The following is a 26,123-nucleotide window of genomic DNA, read 5'->3' as shown; positions in this document are numbered from 1 at the left end:
GCACATCCCACGAAGAGCTGCTGGGACTCACGAGAAGACTCGAGCCCTGCTGGGATTTTATTTATTATCTGTCTGTTATTTTTGGTCTTGCTTTTGTGGAGGGAGGGAGAGGAGGCTGTGCGGCTCGGTCGAACTTGAGGCAGCGCGAAGGCCCCCTCAGGCGGCGCCGAGGGCAGCCTCGAAGCCGGGGCCTGGCTCAGCCGCCGCGGCCGCTGTCAGGGAAGCGCAGGCGGCCAATGGAACCCGGGAGCGGCCGCTGCTGCTGAGGCGGCGGTGTCGGCAGCCCGACCCCGACCGCCCGCACCCCCTCTGCGGGGTTCTCCCGGAGGTAAGCGACTCCTACCCCGTAAGTTCCCCTGGCCCTTGTGAGTGGGGGTGGGGGGGCCCTCTCCCACCCTGTCCCGCACAGCCTCTCCCCGCCCCCACACCTGGGTTCAACTACAAAACTGACGTCCTGGTGGCAGCTGCACCCCGAGTGTCTTCTCCACTCTTTTCCCTCAAGCCTAGGGTCCTCTTATGCTTTTTTTGGCTTCCTCTTCTGTTTAGCTCCTCCCTCTGCCCCGGGGACCCCCCCCCCCCCGTCCCTGTTGCCTCTGTCCCGAGTTATTTTCTATTAAATCATGAACCCTTTCCACATCAGGACACCTCTTGTAATGCCCACCCTTGTTTGCCCTTCCTCGTCATCTGTGTTCCCGCCCCAAACCTTTCCCACAGCCTCCGCCTTCATCCTCTTTCCTATTTTGCCCCTTTTCTCCGATGTGTTCGTGCAGCCCCAGCACTGGGTTCCACTTCCCCGTGGCCCTCTTCCTCTGTTTCTGATTCCATTACCTCACTGCCACCCACCCAGCTCCTGGCTTTCAAGAATTGTCTCTTCCTCTCTCCTTAAGGAATCTCAGGCCCTCATTGTCATTCCCAAAGTACCATTTGCATTGTACTTTGACCTTAATTCTTACCCTTCTTCTCTAGAGTGCTTTATGAGCCCTGTAACTTTCTTTAGCTTCCCTTTCATCCCTCCTCAAACCCCCCAACCTCTGGAGGTTTGTTCCTATAGAAGAGAAAAGATCTGACAGTGCCCCTTCCCATTCGGGATTTCCAACTTTGACACCTTCTGCCTCGAATTTCAAGGATTTTTCTGATCCTTGTGACACTTGATTTTGTTTTCCATGTGGTCTTCATGTGCTCTCTGTCACATTCTTCATCTTTACATACCACTTATTTCAGGATCAGCTAAACCTTGAACTGAGATAAAATGTGTTGGGAGGAGGGGGAGCCTCAGCTGTCTCACTCAGGCTTTTCTGGACAGAAGGGTGTTTCTGAAGGATGGAGCAAGTTTTGAAGAAGTCCTTATCAGATTACACTTTGTTGACTACTCAGGATCAGCCACTAGGAGGGATGAACAGGCCTGCATGGAGACTGAATGAGGTTGTGAGAAATTTTGTTTTGGATTACTTAATTTTAGGCTTGTCTTTAAGGCATCACAGAGTAGAGTGTCTTCCCACCCCTGTCCAGATCCAGGAATCAGTTTACTGTCTGTGGCTTACTGGAATAGTTTTGGTTGATTCTATAAGAGCTTAGGCCTGGGGTGGGGTTGGGAGGTAACTGGGAAAAGGAACATGAGACATTAGGAAAAGGTTGTACATTCGGAATCAGGATTCCTGGGTTCAGCATATGACTTCCTCACTTGACCTCTAGAGTGACCTTTTGGGGAGAATGGCCCACTCTGTGGGCATTGGTGTGTAATAGGCTATTTGTAGGATGTGGGTTAGGGGAAAATTAGACTTGGTTTATTTGTTTACAGAACATTATAGGTTTCTCAGACAAAAGGCACTTATTAGTAGTGGCTTAGCTGACCTGAGACTTTTCCTTCATTGTGGTCTCTCTGTTGGGTCTTTCTAGTTGCCAGCTGTGGTGATAAGTCCGTTTGAAAGACAAGCTCCAGGCCTGCCTCCTCTGTTTGCCTTGCTTTTTTGCCCCACTGCATGAAATTACTGACCACCTCTGCTGTTCCTTATGGACTTGGTCCATAATCCAAATTTTATAGGTGGGAAGTATGTTTGTGGGAAAGCCCTTGGAGGGAGATGGCTGGAGAAGAACTTGGAAACGTGCTCCCTGTGTCCATGTCTCCCGGCCTATGACAGTGAAGAGGGCTGGTGAAGTTCCATTCATCTTCCGACTCTAGGCTGTCTGAAAGTAATCATGCTTCCTCTTCCCCCTTCTTCCTGGTCTCCCTCCTTGCTCCTGAGCCAGAGCACAGCCTCCTCATCTCCCCTTTTAGGAGGACTTTCACTCTTTTCAAATACCCCCAAAGAGAAATCCTGTTTCCCCTAGCTTCCCTGCTTCATTCTCAGAGCTGGGTCCACGCCTCATGAGAACATGTTTGCCAAACGCCATCCAAAGCAGCAGATTGAAATTCTTTGATTTGGGGAAGAAGTTTGGGTAGAACCTTTCAGCAGTTGGCAGGAGACAAGACAGGGCCTAGTCCAAGCACATTTGGGGCTTGCAACAGGGAGTAACAGTTCAGAGAGAGGTGAGTGCACAGGGTACTTTCTTTGCCATCTGTCTCTTTCAGCAGGGGCTCCCAGAGCTGGCTTGGACTGTCTGGCTGGAATCTGCCTACACCAGCTCCCATGGCCCTGCACAGAGACTTCTCAGCCTGATTCAATATTGACTTAACTACCCTGCGACCACTGCCCTCCCTACCCTCCTGCTGGTAGCTTGAGAATGCCCTCTTCCCTGATACCAACTCCCCACTGGGGCCTTGGGGAAGCACTTACCTGGTTCCTGCTAGGGTCTGAGCCTGCTTGACTGTTCAGCCCGGAGTTTCTAGAGGGGAAAAATAGTACTCAGTCTCTACCTTATCCATTGAGGTCAAGGGGGAAAGATGAGCAGAGACCTTCTTAAAGGAAGGTTTGAGTTAGACTTTAAGATATAAGAAGAAACTTCTCAACAGCACAACAGGCAGCCTAGGGTGATGTGGAGTCTCTTTGGAAGAGCAACCTCTTTTTAAAAATTACTATCAAAGGTGGGTCGCCTGGCTGGCTCAGCTGGTGGAACACACCTCTTGACCTCGTGCTTGTAAGTTCAAGCCCCACGTAGGGTATAGAGATTACTTAAAAATATAAAATCTTAGGGGCGCCTGAGTGGCTCAGTTGATTAAGCGTCTGACTCTTAATTTTGGCTCAGCTCATGATCTCATGGTTTGTGGGATCAAGCCCTGCACTAACAGTGTGGAGCCTGCTTGGGATTCTTTCTCTCTACCCCTCCCCCCACACTCATGAGCTCCCTCTCTAAATAAACATTTAAATAAATATGTAAATAAATAAATGTTTGAAAAATTATTATCAAAGGCAAACATATACTGGGTAACAAATCCAGTGGCACGTTTATGATGAGATCAACAGTTCCTTTCCATTCATCCCTACTCCTATTCCTTTAATGTCTTCATTATCACAATATTTGTTTCTGAAGGTTAGCACTGTAGCATTGGATAAAATGCTTGTGCCTCTATTTCTTGATTTATTAATTGTAACAAAAGAGGATTGAACTTTAGAGGATTTGCACTTCTCGTTTATATAATTGTCACTTTTATTTATTAGAAGCCTGTGTAACTATAAATAAAATATGTGACCCTCCCTTTCTTTTCCATGAACTTGTAAGGGTCTCTATTTTTTTAATGTTTTATTTATTTATTTATTTATTTATTTATTTATTTTAATTTTTTTTTTTTAACGTTTATTTATTTTTGAGACAGAGAAAGATAGAGCATGAACGGGGGAGGGTCAGAGAGACAGGGAGACACAGAATCTGAAATAGGCTCCAGGCTCTGAGCTGTCAGCACAGAGCCCGACGCAGGGCTCGAACTCACGGACCGCGAGATCATGACCTGAGCCGAAGTCGGACGCTTAACCAACTGAGCCACCCAGGCGCCCCTGTTTTATTTATTTTTGAGAGAGAGACAGTATGGGCAGGGGAGGGACAGAGAGGTGGGGGGGGACACAATACGAAACAGGCTTCAGGCTCTGAGCTGTTAGCACAGAGCCCGACGCGGGGTTCAAGCCCACGAACCGCGAGATCATGACCTGAGCTGAAGTTGGACGCTTAACCGACTGAGCCCCCCAGGTGCCCCTGTAACAGTCCCTTTCAGCTACTCACCTTGTAGGATTAAGATAGTGGCTTCACTACCTTTTTTTCTAACTCACATGATCCATCTCAAAGGGAGGGAAATTGAGCTTGCCAACCTGCTTGGAAATTCAGATGTTCTCTTAAGACTATTCTATGAAAATACAGGAACGTGTAAAAACATGAGGTTTGGTTTGAACCAATCCATATTTATCTATTCCCCAAGAAGGGAATGGTGGTTAACTGGGTGAGAGGATTGATTTGGGGCTTTTTACCTCCTATCCTAGCAGAGGCCAATCCAGGAAGGCCTTTAATGGAGACCAGTACAGGGGTGGAAGGTTGTTGCTTGGAATCTTTTGAGAAGTGGGAAACCAGGTTAAACATCCCCTCCCCCTAGAGGTTTTGCAGACATTTACTTAAATCCTAGGTCACATAGAACACATGCATGTATAGCTTTTCTGTCTGCCCCTGCTGCGCTCTGCCCTGAACGGCTGCCTGACGCTCAGACGAGGATTCCCTACATTGCCCAGACAGTAAGCTGTGGAGCCCAGTCAGTTTTTAACACCCCCCACTCCCATTGCAGTGCCTAGAAGCCAGCTGCTAGACTGCAGCAGGGGAGGCATTTTCAGTCCCCTGTATCTAATTGGAAGGACAGTTTAGATTCCCAGTGTGAAATGTGGGGCTCAGTTGTTTGAACATCTTTGAGAGCATAGGGGCCATTTGATACTAAAGATTTGGATTTTCTTCTCTTTTTGCTTATTCTCTCTCTCTCTCTCTCTCTCTCTCTCTCTCTCTCTCTTTTGAGAGAGAGAGAGCATGCAAGTGAGAGGGGAAGAGGGAGAGAGAACCTTAAGAGGCCATTCTCAGCATGGAGTCTGACTCAGCGCTCGATCCCATGACCCTGGGATCATGACCTGAGCTGAAATCAAGTCAGATGCTCAGCAGACTGAATCACCCAGGCACCCCTCTTTTTTCTAATTCTTTTACAAGGGGAAGGGTGATGAATACAGGACCTGTTTCTTCATTTCTTCTTTAGCTTTCTAGTCCTTTCCCTTTCTTTAGAATGGTTACTTACCAAAGCTATATTGTCTTTGCTTTTGAAAAGGAATGAATTGATGTTGAAGACCATATCAAGATTTAGGTTTTAGAAAATCCTTTTCCTGTTTCTTATTGTCTAAATTGGCAACTCAACACCTCCTTCCCCCCATGACTTGCTTCAGATGCAGGCAATCCCTGAGGCTCAAAGAGGCCAGGGAGGTCCACCTCCAGTTTGGTAGTTTCTAGTGGCAAAGCCTCCTACATAGGAGAAGAATCCAGTTTTCCTGCACCTCATGACACTGTCTGGTTCCCTAGGGAATAAAGACTGCTAGATGGGGGATCTGTTCAGTGAGGAGTCCCCTGAGTACTGTGATGTGGGATTCCTGGCTGAGCCCTGGGATTAAAAAAAATAATAATGGCAGGCTTACCTCCCTTGCTAGTGCCAGTAACAATCCCAATTGTGATCAATGTGGGCAGGCATCTGCTGCAGATCCTGGTGAGGTCTGTGGTGCTAAATGTGGGAGATTGTCTGAACTTCACATCTCTCAGAAGTTTTGAAAAGTGGATTTTAGGAGCTTTTGGTGACTTGGAAGTCTCTGGAATACAGGGAAGGGGAAAGATGTGCCACGCATAGACAGATTGAGGAAACAAAGTTAGTTGCATAAAACAGTTGAAGCTGTCATGTGAGTTTTTCAGCAGACCTAAAAGGTAGTGGTCTCAGTTGAATTAGAATGACCCTCTACTCAGAGAACCCTGCAAAGGTGTGGCAAGGGGAGATGAAACTTCCTTATGACTCTGTGTCACCTAAAGCTGTGAGTAGGGACAGATCCACCTAGGCAGCCATGCTGGTTCTGCTGTTCAGAGGATGCTGCCCAATTTTAGGAGAGATAATGAACAAGTTGCCAAATTTTTACTGATTCCGAGCTCAAGCTGCATCGGAGAAATTAAATTCAGGGATGGGAACTTCTTGTTTGACAGAGTTGGGAGAAAGATAAACCGAAGAAGCCTTTTTTGGTGATCTCTGAGAACAGAAGTGTTCCTCATCTGTCTTCCAGCAAGACTTCAGTGGGGACTGCTGGGAGGCAGGGAGCTGGGCTATAATAGTATTGGCAGAGCAGAATAGCTTTGACTTTTAATGTTTTAGAGGTTCAAGAACAGGCCCTGGGAGGGTGGCAGTGGAAAATGGGGCTTCTCAGTGTGATCAGAGAATTTGTATCTTGAGCCTCTTTTCACCTACCCAAAGTCCTATGTCCCCAGATTCACAAGCATCCAAGGTGATGTCACTAATAGTTGGAAATTACCTGCATTCCAGCTCTACAGTAGATTCTGCCTTCCTCTTGCTCATGCTCTTGAGTTTATCTTAGATTCACTCTGTGTTTTCATGAAGAGGCCTCTGAGCCCATTGCTTACTACAGTCAGACTCTGGAGCTGGGTTGAGCTGACATTAACAATGTGCCTCTCCCAGTCCGCGTTTTGAAATTTCCTTCAGTTGTGCACTAACTCTTCTCATGTGGATTCGGTGAGGCTCTGAAGAACCGTTCTAGGAGAGCAGTGGCTTTTGTCACTCCAGAGAGGGCTTCTTGGTGATGTGATTCCTGTTCCTCCCTGTAGTTTGCATGTTATAGACCCATGAGCTCTGGCCCGAGTTCTTTTTTTTCTCTCAGCCCTTCCAGTTCTTGAAGTGTGTGTGATAATGGGGAGAGTAGTGTTGGGGTAGGAGAGAGCTATCATAAATGTTTTGGAGGATTCTCAGACGAGTGTAACTCAAGTTCACTTTCCTTACAAACGGTATATGCGTGCGCACACACACACTTGCATGCGTGTACACTGTTTATTAGCCTGTTAGGTGATTGGGAGTCACCTAATATTTATTGACTGCTAATGTGTGCCAGGGACTGTGCTAGATCCTTCTACACACATGAAGTTATTCCATACAGTAACAATGAGAAATAGATGTTTTCCCCATTTTCCAGTGAGGAAACTGAAACTCAGAAAATAGATGGTTTGCATAAGATTACACATTTCATAATGGCAGAGCCAGGATCTTGAATCCCATCCTAGCCTATTTGACTCCAAGTTCAGGAGTCTTTCCACTTTACTTCAGCTACCACAGCACTAGAGAAAGAGAGAATGGTGTCATGAAGTCAGACAAGCAGAGAAATGACACACTTCTGCAGAGTTGATGATGGTTGTTTTAGAGCTGTTTTCTTCTAAGTGAAGCCTGGATATTATTTGCTGGCCCTATTCCTTGGAACTTTGAGTCTAAAGAGAAGGTAAAGTATCTGTGATTAGAAAAATATATGAAGACTTTGATACTAAATAAAGGTGAGATGCTTAGGACCTGTGTATGGAGTGTTATATGAGTAAGGAAATAACAGATTAAAGAAGAAAAGAAAAAGGTTATGGGCAGGCATGTCAGGGAAGACCCAGAAAGAGCACAAAGATAGAAAAACATTTGAAGAGTTAGAGACAAGGGAGTAAGACGAGAATTGCTTCCCAGTCTATCTGCAGAATGTATACACCTATACAAACATAACATGTAAAGCAACATTTTGCAAATACAAGGTAGGAACAGAGGCTAAGCTGAGTAGCTAAGTGCAGAAGGAAGGAAGAGTAATGTGATCAGCCATAGAGGTAGGAAGGGGAGGCTCCATGGGAGATGGCTTGTCGTCTGATTTTGAAGAAGTCCAGGAAGACAAAAAGAGGAGGGGCCTGGGAAGGTTTCATGGTGGGCAAAGGAAGACCCAAGGATGCCACCACTAACTGGTGTGTATGTGTCTCCCTTTCTGTTCCTTTCTCTCTCCTTCCTCCTCCAGCTTGGAAGCTCGAAGTCTGGCTGTGGCCATGGGAGACATGGTGGTGGAACCTGCCCCTCTGAAGCCAATTTCTGAGCCCACTCCTGGCCCACCAGGGAATAACGGGGGCTCCTTGCTAGGCGTCATCACGGAGGGGGTTGGGGAACTATCGGTGATTGACCGCGAGGTGGCTCAGAAGGCCTGCCAGGAGGTGCTGGAGCAAGTCAAGCTTTTGCGTGGAGGCGTGGCCGTCTCTAGCACAGGCACCCCACTGGAGCTGGTCAATGGAGATATTTTGGACAGTGCGATCCGTTGCCTGGATGATCCACCTTCCCAGATAAGGGAGGAAGAAGATGAAATGGGGGCCACTGTGGCCTCAGGCACAGCCAAAGGAGCAAGGAAGCGGCGGCAGAACAACTCAGCCAGACAGTCCTGGCTCCTGAGGCTGTTTGAGTCTAAACTGTTTGACATCTCCATGGCCATTTCCTACCTGTACAACTCCAAGGAGCCTGGAGTACAAGCCTACATTGGCAACCGGCTCTTCTGCTTTCGCAATGAGGATGTGGATTTCTATCTGCCTCAGTTGCTTAACATGTACATCCACATGGATGAGGATGTGGGTGATGCCATCAAGCCCTACATCGTCCACCGTTGCCGCCAGAGCATTAACTTTTCCCTCCAGTGCGCCCTGCTGCTCGGGGCCTACTCTTCAGACATGCACATTTCCACTCAGCGACACTCCCGTGGGACCAAGCTCCGGAAGTTGATCCTCTCAGATGAGCTGAAGCCAGCTCACCGGAAGAGGGAGCTGCCCTCTCTGAGCCCAGCACCTGACATGGGGCTATCTCCCTCTAAAAGGACTCACCAGCGCTCTAAGTCTGATGCCACCGCCAGCATAAGCCTCAGCAGCAACCTGAAACGAACAGCCAGCAACCCCAAAGTGGAGAATGAGGATGAGGTAAAATGCCTGGAAGGGGCAGTGGGGCAAGGTGGCATGGAGACAGGATGTCTGACATACAGTTCCTCTGTCCTTTTCTCTCTTTCCCTCTGTTTCATTTCACTGATAAAAGCATGGGATGTCAGAGTGGAAAAAGACCTTAGGATTCATGTATTCCAGCTGCCTCATTTTACAAAGGAAGAACTCAGAGACCCAGAGAGATAAAGTGACCTCCCTCAGGTCATATAGCTAATAGCAAGACTGACACTCCTGACTTTGCCCAGGTGTTTTTACTCAACTTCCCTGCCTTTCCATTAACTGTTTACTGAGAACTGTGGCAGAGACCCCTCCCACCCTGACTTGATAGATACCTGGGGTATCTACCAGAACCTCTCAGAGCAGCAGCCATAGGGGAGGAAAAGGGATGGTGTGTGTGCTGGAGGGAAGGCTTGTTAAATACAGCCTTAGCTTTATTCTCCTGGTCCCTCCTCCTCATAATCCCTCTGCCCCACTCCCAGTGATCCTGCTTTTTGTCGACTTAAGAGTAAGGTTTATTCCCTGTTACTGAGGCATCTGCAGAATGCCCTTGTGCCTGCCTTTCCTCCAGAGAAGGGATGTCTTGCTGGGATCTTTCACTTTGCATTTGGGAGAAGCACAAAGGGAAGAGGGAAGCAGTCTCGGTGTGGAGTAAATCTTGGGCATGCCCAGAGGCTTGTCAGAGACTTGAAGGCTGGAAAGAGGAGAAGGCTGCAGGAACAGCTGGGGGTGTCCAGTTTAGGACCCAGAGCAGGGAGAAGATAAGCACATCAGTAGGTTATGCCCAACTGCCATCCCATGTCTGGACAGATAGCTTGGGAAGTTGCCAGGGGACAACCAAGTGTCAGTGACCTGGTGTCCCAGCCAGACAATGGTGCTCCAGTACCCCCTTCTGACTCACCACCATCCCGGCTCTCATCCTGGCTGCCAGCCCAGCCTACGAAAGAAGGGAGAAAAGAACAAGGAATTTGCACTTGTTGGAAAATGCATATAGCCATGGTGCTGGCATGTGCCCCTTCGGGGCACATAACCCACCCACGGTTTTGATACAATGAGACTTCTTTCAGCTTCTTTGAATCAGAGTGACTAAGGAAGGGAGAAAGCAGGAGGGATAGAGACTACAGAGCCTGCTTTCTGGAATTTTGGGATTTTGTTACGATAGTTTAATAATCGTGAAGCCAACAGAGCTAACATTTATTGAGCATCTATTATGTGCCAAGCATCATGCCAGGTACTTTACGTTTCATCCTCACAAAGTCCTAAGAGATGGGGATTATTTTACCATTGGGGAGACAGGTTTAGAGAGGCGAGGTGATTTGCCCAGGGCTGCTCAGCCAGGCCTCAGTTCACAGCTGGTACTCCTCCATCATTCAGCCAGGCCATCTTGCTTCTCAGCATCCGTTTTCCTAGGCCCTCAGCTGTCAGAGTCCACCTGGGGAAGAATGGCCTAGGCCTTAGCCATCTAGGTTTCCACAGTTCCGTGCACAGGCAGAAGAGCTCAACTGTTCTCAGAACCAAAATGGACCATTTCCTTTTCTGGTTGAGCTTGGCAGGGAAGTTCAGAATCATGAAGGGAGGTTGTTACAGAACAAGAAGAATCATTTCGATCTGGTGGGACTACTGTCATGAAGGGTTTGGGAGCTCCTCCTCTTGGGCTCAGGCCCATAGCAGTGTGTGTGTGAGCAGCTGGAAGTGAGCCCCTTGGTGCCTCCTGTCAGGCGTGGCTTTTCTCTGTGTGCATTTGGTGGTCCTCATCTTAGGATCAGAAAAGCTGAGGCCTCAAGGCTACTCTGTGCTGGTCCTTGATCTCTCTTCCTTGGTTCTAACTCCTTCCCAAGATGCAATCATGAATGACTCTGAGACCTAGGTATTCTGTTAAATCCTCTGGGATGGCTTCTCTGGCTGCCATTCTTTCCAACCTGGCACCTTATCGTGGGTCACTGGATCCAGGAAAGGAAGGAGATACCCCATCCCTAGGCATTCCTGGGTTATCTGATGCTGGCAGAATGAGATACCTGAACCCACTGTGCGTTCTTAGGAAACGTGAGAGCAGGAGTGAGAGAATAAACATGAATATCTCTACGGGTCCAAGCACTGGCGTCTGGCACAGAGGTCTCTTCAAACCCCTTTGTCAATTTGAGGATACATCTGTCAAGGCCCAATACCAAGGGAATGGGTTTGCCTCCTCCTCCCCTGTTATGCAACATTCATTCACTCAACAAATGAGGTTGTACAGTGTGCAGAGTGTCCAGTGCCAGAGGCAGTGGGGGCTGGAGGATAAAGTACGGCCTGTCCCTCCAGGAACTTGGAATGTTGAGACCCCATTATCCGAGAAACCATTTAGTGTGGGACTCCCGATTTTGTTTCATGAAACTTCACTGAATTCATCAGTTCTAACAGTTTTTTGGTGGAGGTCGTGACTCTCTTGAAAAGCTGTCTCCTGCGTATAAGGAGGAAGTCACCAGCTTACTAAACAAAGCACGAAATTATCTAAAGAGAAGCTCTGGAGAGTAAAGTGAGGCCGCACAAGAGGCGGCCCTGGGGCTGCTGGTCTAGCTGTCCCCCTGCCCGGAGTCTCCCTGCAGTCTTCCCCTCCCCAGATGTCACACAGGGTTCTGTTTTCCTCTAACGATGGGTCTTTTCCACTCTGGACCACAGCAGCCAAGGGCTCTAGCGCGGATTTCTCCCACCCCTCACCATTTCAGCCCCTAGGACGCACCGCTTCAAAGCAGTTTTTGTCAGCCTAACCAGAGGACTCTGCTCAGGTGGTTTTCCTTCCCGTTTGTAACCAAAATGCTGGACATTCTGACCTAGAGTAGGGGCCCAGGGAGCAGAGATGATTTAGGTACCACCCCCACTCCACACCCCGTCCCCACACAATGACAGTCCTAGTAGATGAGCTTTGTCTTTTCAGGACTGCAACCTTTGTACAGAGAAATCTGCTGTGTGTCACACTGGAAACCCCGGTGGGCCTTCCAGTCTGATGCGGTGTGATGTCAGCTTCTTGGCCTCAGCTTTTGTCCTGGAGCTGACTCAATATGAGTGACTCAAGCCTACAGAGTAGGACAGATATACCTCCCTTCCCCCAGGGCTGTTAATGAGTCAGACAGGGCCCGTCTGTGGAAGACTCAGCTGGAGCGTTGCTCACGGAGCCAATATCCTGCCTGCTGTTTCTTCCCCAGCCAGCTCATAGGTAGAAATTGAGCCACTAAGTCAGAACAGACTCTGGCATCCTCCTCACTGCCTCAGCTCTCCCTCCCACCTCTGCCTACCTACCCAAAGCAGAGGAGTTGTTGCCTTGGGAGAGTGTTTGGCTTGCCTTCTCCCTCAAAGTGCCCTTCTCCCCAGATCCTTCAAGGAATGATCTGCCTACATGTAGGACCTCCAGCTAGAAGAGAATGTAAACCATGGAATGGAATTAAGTAGATGCTTGACATCCTGATTGCAAAGTAGAAGCTCAGTGATCACTGCCCTCCTGCCCCGGGACCTCCCAGGGCTTTGTCTCCTAAGGCCAGGCCCCTGCCCTCCTGCAGGTTGGTGCACAGGTATTGCCCCTTTGTCCCTGCCCTGACCTTGGCGGACAGAACTCAGGATGGGTCTGTGCGTGAGCTGCAACAGAGCCACTGGAGGAGAGTTTGACCACTAGCCCTTTCCCCTGATTTGCTCTAGACACCAGTAAGAAACAGGGTGAGGTTTAGACAAATCCCCTCACCTGGGACCTGGATGGCTGCTACCCAGCTGCTCAGTTTTCTCAGGTGGATGCAGCTAGGGCCAGCTCCCCAACTTGGGTCCAAGAATTGTATTTTATTGAGTGGGGCATGAAATAACCTGATAGGAAGCCTGCGGAGGTTTGGTAGATAGAGTCATCCCCTCATTTATGCCCAGCAGCATCTAGCCCCGAGGTGTCATGCTCATGGCTCTGGAGTGTCCCTTGTCACCTGCTTCAGTGTTGGGACTGGTCTTCCCAGGGTGATAATGAGGCTGATTGGAGAGGAGACACCCTTGACACTGAAAATTTAGCTTTTCTCCTTCCTCCTTGCTGTTTCCAAGAAGCTGGAGGAATGCGGGCTTTCCAGTATGGGGGCCACACAGCTTGTTACATTCAGTCCCTTTGTGGTGGTTTCCACAGAGAAGACTCTGGGTGGGAGCGCATGAGTGGACTGAGTGGACGAAGAGAAAGCAGGCAGCTTGCCAGGGCAGTTACCGCCCTGAGGCACCCAGATGTTAGAGGGAGAGCTGGGTTCAGGCAAGGAGAGAAGGGCAGAAAGTGAAAAGCGCAGGCCCTCTGTCTCTTCAACCCTTCTTTTACGAAGGTCTGAGCTAGCAGCCTTCCAGTGTCTCCCACAAGTGTCAAGAATTGGGGCAAGTGGTGTTTCTGGGTTGACTTTCTCCTGTTAAAGCAGCAAGGTAGAGATCACAAGAGAAGCTGTTATGATCCAGGTTGGAGCTAAATTCTTTGCCTTTGTCTCTCTCCCCTCCCTCCCTGCCCCTCCTCCTCCCTTTGCCCTCTGGCCCTTTCCCAGGAGCTCTCCTCCAGCACCGAGAGTATTGATAATTCATTCAGTTCCGTAAGTGGGGCCAGGCTGGGACTGGGTGGCAGGCTCCCCCTGTGGCCGCATTTCCTCTCCGTCCCCAGGTCTTCTGAGTCCCCAGGCCAAGGCTGGAGTTAAAAGGTGCCTTTTTTTCCTGGGAGAACCGCCCCTCCCACCCGGCCTCCCCAGCCTGGAGGAATCCCCCATCCTTTGCCTCTAGTACCCTGAGTCCAGGTGGGGCCTTCTCCCAGATGCACCTGGGATGCAACATGACTCAGCCCCTGTTCCTGGGTCTCTAGAGAAAACAGCTGGGAGAGAGGTAGAATTTACCCCTGGATTCACGCCAAGAACTGTTTGGCAGAAACCCCCGGGATCCTGTTTCCCCCACCCAGAACCCTTTCCCTATGGCTTCTGCCATCAGACCATCAAATATTTATTCAGCCCTTCTATAAATGCTAGCCCCTGTGCTGGGGGAGCAGACTCCAAAAGCAAACAGGATTTGGCCTGAAGGAAAGTTTTACCTCCCCACAGCTGGTTTTCTTTTTTAGCTTCAACCACCTTTCTTCCAGGTCTGAGTTCTTCCCTTTCCCAGCTCACTGCCAGGAGGTTCCTTAATCTGCATTCTCCTTTCTTGTTCCCTCTGGACTAACCCCGTGACCCTCTGATCCCACAGGGTCTTGGACCTTGTTGCTGGGCAGAGACGTGAGAGGAAATGCTGGACCCTCTGGGAGTTTGGATGATTTTTTTTACATTTTCTTTTTGATTTATCTACCCAGTCAATTTTCTCCGTTCTGTGCTGATTTCCTTTCAATCATGATTCCTATCTCCTCCCATGTGGCAGAGCCTCTTTCGAGGCCTGGGGTCACATCTCCAACATATCAAGGAATGTAGGGGCCCCCGACCCAAATGCTGATTGGAGGATGGGAAGGAATTCTGCCTTTTCTAATCTAAGATGACTCTGAATTGGTTGGGGTGGAGAGTCCTTGGAACAGTGACCATTTGCCACCTGAGTGGATGGATTAGGGGATCAGGATGAATGAAGGAGTGAGTCTCCAAATTTCCTCATCCTTTCTTTTGCTTTCTCCATGGGCCCCTGTGATATTTCCAGGGGCCACAGAAGCCCAGTTCTGCTCTCTTCCTGTCTTTATCTCTTTTCAACCCTGTTTCCCAGAGCAACCCTGATTGATTCTGATACCCTGTTTCATTATTGTGTGGAGCCCTGAGCCAGCCCCTCTGTGGGGCAGAGGCTGAGAGACGAGCTGTTCCTTTGAACCCTGGCCCTTTGCACATGTAGAGATGGGCCTGGTACTGCCCAGCTTTCAAAAGAAGCTCTTCTTTGCAGCGTAAGGGAGTGAGGGTAGAAATTTTCAATTCTCAGGAAACTAAACAGGACCCACAGAGAGGGAGAAAAAGGCCTGGTGAGTGAAATACTGTTTCTACCAGAAGAGGAGATACTGTTCTTACATAGCTGAGGGGAGCTGGGATGGGGCTGCTGGTTGGCTACCTTGATAAAGTGCCCTTATGATAGAAGGACTTGGACTGGGAAAAGAGCCCTTCTTTGTGTCCATCTTTCCTCCTACTCCCACCTCCCTCCCCAGGCAGACTTTGCCCTTTCTGAGAATGATGAAGTACCCAGCCTGCGGAGCCAGGCCCACAGCAGGGAGCTAATAAGGGGACGCTAGTCCCTGAGAAGGGGGAAGAGGACCTAAGGAAGAACCACTGAAAGAGACAGGCCTTCAGGGCCCTTGGCAAGGGCTGAAAGGAGCTATTGCTTTCTCCACCCACCTCCCCGCACCTCCCTCCCTCCATCTCCTTTTTCTGTCCCCATAGATTGTTCCTTCATTAATGCAAAGTCTACTCCCATCTCCTCCTCATCCCCTGCATGTGCAATGACCTCTTGTAAGAGACCGTGGGGTGGACCAGGGGGATGCCATGGAAGGTAACAAGTCATTTGAATGGTGTAAGTCCTCCTTCTTTGCAAGGGGACATAGTGACTCAGAGCTCCCCTCCCCAGCCGTGTGGGCTCTGGCAGAGCCCTGCAGCAGAGACTCAGCCCAAGAACCTTGAGCCGAGTGAAGCATGTCAGGTGTAATCAGCTCTTCTCTCCGTCCGCTCCACCCATCTTGAAACCTTGGGACAGTTCCTAAGGAACTCAGGGCCAAGAGAAGAGGGGTGCCTCCCAGTGACCCACATTCATGCCCTCCTCCCACCCAAGAATCAGCCTGTGGAGGAGTGGGCTGGCTTTTCTACGTACTCCCAGCTCAGGTTGTCTGGGGTGGAGTGGTGGGATCTGCTACCAGTGCTGAAAGGTAGCTCTTTCCCTAGGGTTCAGACATGGGGATCGGCCAGGAGTGACTGAGTGGGTGGCCCACTTTTTTCTATGGTCTCTTCACTGTCTTTTACTTCACCCCAACCCCCTGTAGCCCGTCAGACTGGCTCCTGAGCGAGAATTTATCAAGTCCCTGATGGCAATTGGCAAGCGGCTGGCCACACTCCCCACCAAAGAGCAGAAAACACAGCGGCTGATCTCAGAGCTCTCCCTGCTCAACCATAAGCTCCCTGCTCGAGTCTGGCTGCCCACTGCTGGCTTTGACCACCACGTGGTCCGAGTGCCCCACACCCAGGCTGTTGTCCTCAACTCCAAGGACAAGGTAGGTGGACTCCGGCCCAAACCCATCCCTACATTTGACTCTTCTCCCATGGTTGTCCAGGTTTGTGTATATGCCCAGATATGCTGCACCAACATTCTGGACTCCTTCACGGTTCATGTGCGCCTGTCAATCTTGACTTTACCTCAGTGCTGTTGTGATCCTGGGGCCATCTTGTCCCCCTTCTTGGGCCTTTTTTCTGGTCCCAGAGAGGCCTAATCTTTCTAGTCCTCCTCTTCCCATGGTCAGGAGAGAGTTGCTCTCCAACCTCCTTCCAGCCCATCTTTAACTCTTAGGCTTTCCAGGCACAGTGACAGTGGGAGTAGAGAAATCTCTTGTTTCTAAGACCTTCTCTCATCAGAGTGGGCAGGAAGGAGAGAGAAGGATGCCAGACACACGTTGGAGAGAATTAGCTGAACTTGTGTGCTGATTGGAACGAGTACTAAGGTTCGGCTTTTTCGGAAGAAGTATTGAGGATTAGAACCCTGCTTGGAACAGCACCCAGCTTTTCCCCAGTCTCTTTGTCTATCTTTAGGACAAGCCCCCAGAGGCTTCCAGGCCTCTTTGATGGTGATAATCAAATAGTTTTGCTTAAGTGCATCATCTGTACATGTGGGAGCTCAGCTGAAACATTCATTCATTCATTCATTCATTCATTTATTTATTTTTAAAATTTTTATTTTGAAGTAATCTCTACACCCAACATGGAGCTCAAACCCACAACCCTAAGATCCAAGAGTCACATGCTCTTCCAACTGAGCCAGCAGGCGCCCTTCAGCTAAAACATTAAAAAAAAAAAAAAAAACCAAAACCTGTGCATGCTCTCACGCAAATTCTTGAAATGCGTGTTCGCAGGACAAGTTCCTGCCCTGAATGTCGTGTTCACAGTGTCAAGGGACTGACAGGCAAGGGTTGGAGCTAGGAGTGGGCAGCTAGAAGGACAGTGTTAGCAGAGGGGAGATTTGGGAGACGATGGTGGAGCTAAGTGGCAAATACTGGTCTCACACCCACTGCACCCCACCCTGCCAGGCTCCCTACCTGATCTATGTGGAAGTCCTCGAATGTGAAAACTTTGACACCACCAACGTCCCCGCCCGGATACCTGAGAACCGAATTCGGAGCACACGGTCCGTGGAGAACCTGCCCGAATGCGGTATCACCCATGAGCAGCGGGCAGGCAGCTTCAGCACCGTGCCCAACTATGACAACGATGACGAGGCCTGGTCGGTGGATGACATCGGCGAGCTGCAGGTGGAGGTGAGGGAGCTCCCAGGAGGTGGTACTGGGGCCCAGCACCCGTTCTCCAGGAGCTTTCATTATATTTGAGACAGGACCACACACCCTGAGAGGCAGGCTGAGGCAAGTGCCCATACGAATGAGCTAGGTAGTAACGGGGATGAGGGGAAAGGCTCTGGACAGAGCTAGTCTGGAATATTCAGGTGGAGCTCGTTTTCCTGCTGAAGGAATTTAGGTTAAATATAAGGATGAATTCCTAAGCCCAAGGGAGTGAGGGAAACTTAGAGTATTTATTGAACATTTGCTATATAAAGCTGTCTTATGGAAGCAGAGAATGATAAGTCATACATTCATTCATTCAAGAAATATTTATGGGCCTTCTTTGTGCCAACCTTGAGTGCTGTGTGCTAGTGAGCACAATGGCCCCTGCCTGCAAGGAGTTATTACCTGAAAAGACAGATGACAAGACCAGTCAGCAGGTAGCTGTAGTCCGGCGAGACCCCAGTTGTGCTGCAGAGGGCAGGGCGTTAACGGGAGCACCTGAGGGTAGAGGTAGGACTTACTACAGACTTGGGCCTGGGCACACCTCAGATGATTTCCTAAGGAAGTAATAGGTCAATGGGGGCCTGAAGATGGGTAGGAATTTACTGGACGGAGCACTCCTGGCAGAGGGAGTAGCAAATGTGCAAAGGCTGGAGGACAAGAGAGCTCGGCCCGGTTGAGGAACTAAAGGACATTGTGTGTGATTGTGATGTGTGGTGTGGGTGAGAAGTGGTGAAGAAGGAGGCTGGAGAGGTTGGCATGGGCCCGGTTGTAGGAAGGATCCTATCAACCATGGAAAGAAACTTGGACTCTCGTGCGGAGCCAGAGCCACATTTTATGGAGGACTGTGACACAACCACATTTCATTTTGTGAAGACAGACTCTCTGTCCTTGAGCTTACAGTCCAATTAGGGAGACTGGACACAGACATCTAAGGGGAAAATTTTTGTTTAGGATATACAACAGGGCAGTGTGCAGTAAGTGCCGAGTAGAGTTGAGAAGAAGGGATCCACTGCGAAGGAAGGAGAAGGGAAAGATCTTGCTGTGGACCCTGGGGTCTGGTAGAATAATTTGTATTTGAGAGAGATGGGGAAATAAGACTGAATGGCTGAGACTGAAGAAATGGTCAGAGGCGACTAGTCGGGAGAGGCTCTGTTCTCTCCTAAGGGAGAATGAGGCCGAAGCTGTGGACAACACCTAGTAGAAGGCCCGAAGTCCAGCTTTCTGTGGCCGTTGTGGCGGGGCTGTGCAAACTTGAGCACACTTGGGGTCTTCTGAGAGCTTGTTAAAAGTTCAGACTTCCAGATCCCATTCCCAGTAATTCTACTTCAGACTGATGGCAGGAAATAGGAGTCTGTGTTTTAGCAGCGTTCCAGGCAGTTCTGATGCAGGTAGAGTCCACACCTGGAGAAACACTGCTGTAAGGCCTGTGTGAGTGCCTAGGCATTTGGGGTCCAGGTGGCGAGGATGGCATGGAACCAGGGCAGTCTTTTTGGAACAGCATCCATAAGGTGGTGGGGTGATTGTGACACAGAGGCAGCAAGCAGGCAGAGTGGCTGGAGGAGTAGATGACAGAAGCGAGGCCTGTGCTTGGCACTTCTGACTTGTGGTCCCCTCCTCTCTCAGCTCCCTGAAGTGCACACCAACAGCTGTGATAACATCTCCCAGTTCTCTGTGGACAGCATCACCAGCCAGGAGAGCAAGGAGCCTGTGTTTATAGCAGCAGGGGACATCCGGTATGGCCAGGCCACCACCCTGCCCCTTGTTCTTCCTCCCTCTCAGGCACTGCCTGTCTCTGTCCCCTTCCTGTGTGTCAGCCTGTCTTTCCCTCTTCTCTCTCCTTACTCTATCCTTGTCCTGAGACCACAAAACTTGAGGCAGTGAAGGTGCAGGTTGAGAAATTATTGGGCTACCGCAGAAGAACGTTACATTTTAAGAGGACTCCAAAGGGGTGAAAGCACCAGAGGAAGGAATTAGAACAGCGTTTCTCGGACCCAGTCTGAGGACTACACGTGTCAGAATCAAGGGAGAGGGGAGGAGAGCTTGCTGGAAACACAGATGCCAGAGCCACACCTGATCTGACTCAGAGTCTCGGTGGAGGAATGGGGCCTGGTAACCTGCATTGCAACATGATTAGAAACCACCAGGTTAGCAACACTCTCAGCCCAGGTTTCTAACTCTGTGTGCCCGGAGTCAAGGAAAGAGTACAGGAAATTCCGGCATTGACAGGGACGTGAGGCTCTGGGGTGTCTCCTCCAAGCAAATGATATAGTTTCTTCCTGCTAGACGGCGGCTCTCGGAGCAGCTGGCTCATACCCCCACAGCCTTCAGACGAGACCCAGAAGACCCTTCTGCAGTTGCTCTCAAAGAGCCCTGGCAGGAGAAAGTAAGGTGAGTCAGGTGGGAGTGATCTCTAGGCCCTCCCAGAGCTTGCAGGCGACCCGGGACTCACCGCACCCCCTGTCTTGTCCATCAGCCTCTCCCAAACCATCAGGCTCCCAGGCTTCTGAGTCCTTGCCTTGTGGGGAGTTTGATCTGGACTTTGGGCAGAAGCAATGTCTGTCCTCTCCTGGCATCACCTTTTGCTTTTGCCTCTTTCTTCACAGGCGGATCAGAGAAGGCTCCCCCTATGGCCACCTCCCCAATTGGCGGCTCCTGTCAGTCATTGTCAAGTGTGGGGATGATCTTCGACAGGAGCTCCTGGCCTTCCAGGTGTTGAAGCAATTGCAGGTAAGAAGGGGCAGGGGGGACAAAGGTGAAGAGCCAGCTGAGGTGAGCGTGCAGGTTGTCCCACAGGGCGCTTGCTGGGGCCCAGCTTTCTGCCCGGGGCTAACTTGGATGCAGACACAACTTGAGCCGGTGCTCCTTCCCCAGTGCACTTCCCCAGGAAGTACAACCATGGGAACAGCTCCACAATGACCCCTCGTGGCCTTTTCGTGGCCCGTGTCTGCTGTGATCCCTGAACTTTGGGGGCTGGGTTTGTCCTTTAGTCTCCGAACTGGCCTGTGGCAGGTGGTTTGCAGTGTGCTGTCGATCCCCTGAACCTTTGAATTGGTCGCCTGCAAGCAGCTTCGCCTATTTCATCCAGTTCTTTCTGAAAATACTGTCATTTTCTAGGGAGGGCTTTTCTGCACCTAAATCCTTTCTTTGCCTTTTTGGGGCTTTCTATCTATCCGATGCTTTTCTCACATACCTCCCTGTGTATTGTCGGGCCCTGGACTTCTTTCAAACCTCCCTGGTCCTCAGTGGGATCAGTGGGTTTTTTACTCACTTGATGATCCAGAATCCAAAACCATGGGGACTGTCCAAGGTTGAGGTCAGAGGGGGATTTTAACCTCCTCCCCCAGTTTGGAAAGATGATAGTCGCATGCCTCTGTGTCTCCTCACAGTCCATTTGGGAACAGGAGCGAGTGCCCCTGTGGATCAAGCCATACAAGATCCTTGTGATTTCAGCCGACAGCGGCATGATTGAACCAGTGGTCAACGCTGTGTCCATTCACCAGGTGAAGAAGCAGTCACAGCTCTCCTTGCTCGATTACTTCCTGCAGGAGCACGGCAGTTATACCACTGAGGCATTCCTCAGTGCCCAGCGCAATTTTGTGCAAAGTTGTGCTGGCTACTGCTTGGTCTGCTACCTGCTACAAGTGAAGGACAGGTGGGTGAACTCCTCATCCTAACCTCGGGCCTTCATGCGTGTTCTCACTCTTCCCCGCCTCCTGTTGCCTAGATGTCAAAGTGGAATGAACAGCACAGTTGAAGCAGCAACGTGTTTGTGGGCGGGTTCAGCAGGGAGGCAGACTGACAAGTACTAGGATACAGAGGCGGAGACCTGAAGGACCTAGGGGAGGAGCAAGGGATTGAGCAGGCAGTGTCTTGAAGGATGAGGAGGACGAGGCTAGAGGGCACTGTGGGGCAGGGACTCTCCAGGAGAGGGACCAGCCCAGTGTGCTGAAAGCCGGGGCCACGCTGCCTGGCAGAGGGAGCAGAAGGCACCGCAGGTAAGCCGAGGCCAGGTCGGAGGGCCTCCCTCGTGAGGCCCAGGAGCCTCAGTCTGCAGGCACAGGAGTGACAGGGTCCAGTCTGTGTTCAGTGACCGTTTGGTGACCGCCCCTGTGGCGCTGAGGGTGAGGCTGGACTCATCCGGGTCTTCAGCAACAAAGCAAGAGGTACTGAGGCCCGGCCTGAGGGTGGTGGCGACGGTGACCGAGAGCAGGAGACAAGATGCATGTGAGGGACATGGTGGACTCAAAGTTTTACCTCCCAGCCCCATACTCCCTTTCTTGTTCCAACACATGACTTCCAAAGCTTTTAAGTGTCTGTTGTTTCCCCCAGAGTGGTCATTTCTTTCAATATCACATTGAACTTTGTGAGGTCTGACTTCACATATAGGTGAACAACGTGTTGTACGGAGATAGTTACCCCTGAGAAAGTCTGTCTTAGAGAGTCTGTCTCCGGACAGTGAGTGACTCAAGGTCAGCACCCTGAATGTTCCTGTGAGTTGCACCTCTCACTAGATAGAGGGCAGCCTCCTGGAAAGACAGGTGTGCAGTGGCCTGAGCTCCTAGGGCTCCCGGTAACATGGCAGTGTGTGAAGATCTGACTAACGGGATGTTTAACAGAAATCTCACATCCGTTAAGTACCTGTCATGGCCTGGCATTCTCATATTAAAAGCCAACGAAAACCTTGTGAGGCAGGCGCTTCCCCCAAGGGAAATGAGGGTCCAGGAGCTTTCAGGACCTCTGCCTATTCTACCCAGCCAGCCCTACAAAGGAACCCAGCAGAGGCTCTGCATGCACAGGCCAACGGGAAATGTGATTATTTGTAAGGATTTTGGTTGCAAGCTTTAGACTATCCCTGAAGAAGTAGGATTTTGAACCCAAGGCCCAGAGAGCCTGGAGCTGAGCCCCAGATTAAGTGGGGGTGGCAGGCGGGCAGGTGCTAGTCAGGCCTTTGAGCTTTCCTGTAGGAAACTAGTGTGTTTGGAAGAGTAGAGATCATCCTTTAAAGAGGGTGAGGGGTCAGGCAGCTGATAAGCCTTGTAAAATAAAGAGCAGATGTCATCAATCTGTGAATGGATCAGCCACTGGAGAGAAGTGGTGACAGTGAACCATGTAGAATCAGGTGTAAGATCTCAACTGCTGCGGAGAGCCCCGGACCACCTTGCAGCCGAGTGGATTCCAGCATTTGAGAGAAGCCTCCCCTCCATAGCCATGGGGCCGTGGGCATGAAAGTCCCTTCTCTTGGAGCCTCTGTTTCCTCACCTGTACAATGAAAGGTTGGACTAGGACATCTAAAACCCTTCTCACTCCCAAGACTGCCTGTATTGCTAAATTTGTAATGCTTTCCCCAAGGGGGAAGGACTGAGGTGAGACTGGCTCCCCCTCTCCCCTTTTTTAGCCAGTCACACCAGACCTAGAGAAGGGGGCTCCAGACTAGGAGCTCTTAGCCTGCCAAAGCCTCTGTTGACACTGAGAGAGAGGGTCAGTTAGGCTGAATGGGCCGGGCTCACATGCTTGGCATGCTAACTGTTCCTCCTTCTACTGGCCATTTTGGGGGGATCACGGAGACCTGGGATTTCTCTCCCTCTAACTCTTCTTCCTGCAGCTAGCTTGTAATAATTGTCTCCGGAGATTTTTTTTTCTTTTAACGTTAGTGATCTTACCATGTAGTTAGAATCTCCTGCTCAGAGCCCCACACTATTTTACACGTACACTCTGCTCAGCCTGTGCTCTTATAGTGGGGCTCTGCTCTGCAAGGGGCTGACAGGAATTACCATGAAAATACAGGTAAAGTATGTTCTGACTAGAGGCCTCCCACTGAGCAGAGGGCTTGGCCTCTGAGACAGCTGGCTGGAGCTAGAGACCTTTCCTTGCCTCCAGGTGCTCTATTTGGGATCAGTTTGGGTGCCAGAAGCATGATTTTTGGAAAATGGGGATATTCTTAAACTGTTTTCAGTTGTTAATGCAATTTCAAAAATAATCATAATACAATTTCAGATTCCACGGCCTTTGATAGCAGTTTACTTTTCTGATTTCCCTTCTTTCCGCTGTTAGCTTTAGGTCCTAGGAGGTTGGGCCCAGAGTTCTAAGCAGCAACAAACGTGGCAGGAGGTGCCCCTGCCTGGTATCACGTGGCCAGTGTGTTGCATCTTGAGGCTCCCACCTCAGTCAGACTTACTACTGCCTCTTTCTCTCCTCTGCCCCCTCCTCAGACACAATGGAAACATCCTTTTGGATGCAGAAGGCCACATCATCCACATCGACTTTGGCTTCATCCTGTCCAGCTCACCCCGAAACCTGGGCTTTGAGACGTCAGCCTTTAAGCTGACCACAGAGTTTGTGGACGTGAGTCAGGAAGGAGAGGTGCCTCACTGTGTCCTTTCTCTGTCTTGGGAGAGGGAGCTATGGGCTCCCCCCAAATTAGGGACAAACGACAGAAATGGCAGCAAGTCATGGTGAGGCTGGATGTCCTGGGAGGCTTCCTGCCTGATAAGAGAGCGGGGAAGTCATGGAGTTTGGCGTGTCTGCCCCGACGGAGGGGGTCCTGGCTGGCTTATAGGACACTGAGCCCTGTGCACACACAAGTGTCCCTTCACAGGTGATGGGGGGCCTGGATGGCGACATGTTCAACTACTACAAGATGCTGATGCTGCAGGGGCTGATTGCTGCTCGAAAGCACATGGACAGAGTGGTACAGATCGTCGAGATCATGCAGCAAGGTGGGCTGGGAAGAGGCCATATGTTTGGGGACAGGGCAGTGCCCATAGTGCCTCAGGGTTCCCACTCATATTGGGGCCCTGGAGCATGGAACTTCCAAAAAGTGGATTCCACCTCAAGACGGGGGGGGGGGGGGGGTACTCCCAGAGGGTTTCCAGCTCCCATGATCTAGTGCCATTCTTCCTTTGGGACATTCCTCCTGATTCCTGATAGAGCTGGAGGGGAGGTGGGAGGGTATGCGGGGGGGTGGTGCACAGGCCACAGAAACCACCCTCTAGGCACACTCAGGGAAAGAACAGCGTCCCTCCCTGTCTCCTGTCCCTTGTCTGCCTTAGCTTGTTTCCTTCCATGTCTGGCTCTTCTCTTTGCCACCCCATGTGTTTCTGGTCACCACTTTCCCCCCTGCTGGCCCTTGACCACACACTGCCCTGTCCCTAGGCCCCTTCCCTGTCCCAACACTGCCCTCTCCTGCTGAGCTGGAAGTATTCCCTTGGCTCTCCTCTTGATCCGCTCCCATGGAGCCATCTCCTGGCCGCCTCGCCCTCCTGTCCCAGATCCCTCCTCTCCCAGCTCTTCTGGGCCCTGTCTCCCATCTCCCTTCTCAAGGCTGCAGTGCACACTGGGCTAAGCTGCCAGTGTCCTCCTCCTCCCCGCCCCTGCCCCCACCCCACAGGTTGTCGCCGTTGCTCAGGAGCGTCCCCGTCTGGCCCCGTGATGACGGTGGCCCAGATCATCTGTGAGTGTCAGACGTAGCATAGGCATTGGCCTGCGACCAGATAAGTGCCCAGCTCAGGGCCCGTTCCCCAGACCCTCTCCCCAGCCTTCCCTCTGGGTCCCACCCTTGGCGAGATGGTGCTGGTCCTCTCCCCTTCTGCCCTCATGCAGCACCTGGAGGGCCTGAGGAGTGTGGGGTGCAGATGGGCTCAAGACAGAACTCCCCTTCCCAGGCAGAACTGTGTCTGCAGCCAGGGAAGGTGCTGAAGTGGGAGGGGAGGGCCTCGGCAGACAGCCCGTGACCCGCGCCCTCGCCACTCCCCCAGGCTCTCAGCTGCCTTGCTTCCACGGCTCCAGCACCATCCGCAACCTGAAAGAGCGCTTCCACATGAGCATGACCGAGGAGCAGCTTCAGCTGCTGGTGGAGCAGATGGTGGACGGCAGCATGCGGTCCATCACCACCAAGCTCTACGACGGCTTCCAGTACCTCACCAATGGCATCATGTGAACCGGGCCGGCAGGGGTGGGGGACCCTCCCGGGAGGAAGCCCCGCCCGCCCATGGGAAATGGAAGGCAAGAAATACAGAGGATCATGTGGTAACTGTAGAGCTTGCTGGGAGTGGGAGTGCCAGCAGCGGCAGGGCCCAGACCTGCCAGGACCTCCCCTCCCGACAAACTGCAGGAAACTGCAGGACTCGATGCCCTCCCCCTCTGGAGGAGAGGCGACAGATGGGAGGGACACTGGGGCCTTTCTGCTCCTCACCAGGGTCCACAAGGTTCTTCCCTTAGGCCATCCTTGCTGTGTTCTGGGCCCCAGGAAGGGGGGAGGGTGGGGACAGTAGGTTCTTGGTACTTAGGACTCCTGTGGTTGCCCTTTGGCTGTGCTGCTGCCTGCCTCTGTCCCCTCCTAGCGGCTGGCTCTGACGTAGGGTCCTGCACGCGTGGTGGTTCCCAGTCCCGGGGTCAAGGGCGGGAAGGACTGGGACCCCTCCTGTGGATGAGGGGATCAGCCTAGCCACAGGGGATTCCTTGGCCTGATCCCTCCCCCACATCCGGGGAAAGAACTCTCAACTTTTTATTTTAATTTTTGTTTGAAATAAAGTCCTTAGTTAGCCATCTGTGTCATTACTGGGTTGTTTTTTTTTTCAGGGGTTGGGGGGGAGGGGGATAGGTGAGGAAGTGTTGAGCAGATGCCTCAGTGTCCCTGATGCAGAAGGCACCACACAGAGCCAGGTGGAAGAGGACTGCTCCTTCCCTGCCTTGGCTCAATCAGTGCCTCCTTGTCCCTGGGAAGGGCCTCCCCGGTTTT

At 51.1% G+C, this 26,123-nt stretch overlaps 1 protein-coding gene across 5 annotated transcripts; it reads left to right on the top strand.

Moving 5' to 3' along the window:
- The first annotated feature begins 188 nt into the window (after positions 1–188).
- On the top strand, positions 189–25,930 carry PI4KB (phosphatidylinositol 4-kinase beta). Of its 5 annotated transcripts, XM_006935120.5 has the most exons (13): positions 189–328; positions 7,974–8,910; positions 13,449–13,493; positions 15,881–16,108; positions 17,135–17,362; positions 19,010–19,119; positions 19,670–19,774; positions 19,990–20,113; positions 20,773–21,038; positions 23,596–23,728; positions 23,982–24,102; positions 24,774–24,836; positions 25,141–25,930. In XM_006935120.5, exons 2-13 carry the CDS (start codon positions 8,002–8,004, stop codon positions 25,320–25,322), a joined length of 2,514 nt encoding a protein of 837 aa, XP_006935182.1. In that variant the 5' UTR covers positions 189–328; positions 7,974–8,001; the 3' UTR covers positions 25,323–25,930. The 5 variants fall into 5 exon arrangements, with proteins under 5 accessions (XP_006935182.1, XP_006935183.1, XP_023114924.1 ...); XM_006935121.5 differs by lacking the exon at positions 13,449–13,493; XM_023259156.2 differs by lacking the exon at positions 19,670–19,774.
- Positions 25,931–26,123: the final 193 nt, after the last annotated feature.

The sequence above is a fragment of the Felis catus genome, chromosome C1, assembly GCF_018350175.1.
Source record: "Felis catus isolate Fca126 chromosome C1, F.catus_Fca126_mat1.0, whole genome shotgun sequence".
Taxonomy (NCBI): Eukaryota; Metazoa; Chordata; class Mammalia; order Carnivora; family Felidae; genus Felis; species Felis catus.
The sequence above is the reverse complement of the archived record's forward strand: the minus strand, read 5'-3'. Positions and strand labels throughout refer to the sequence as shown.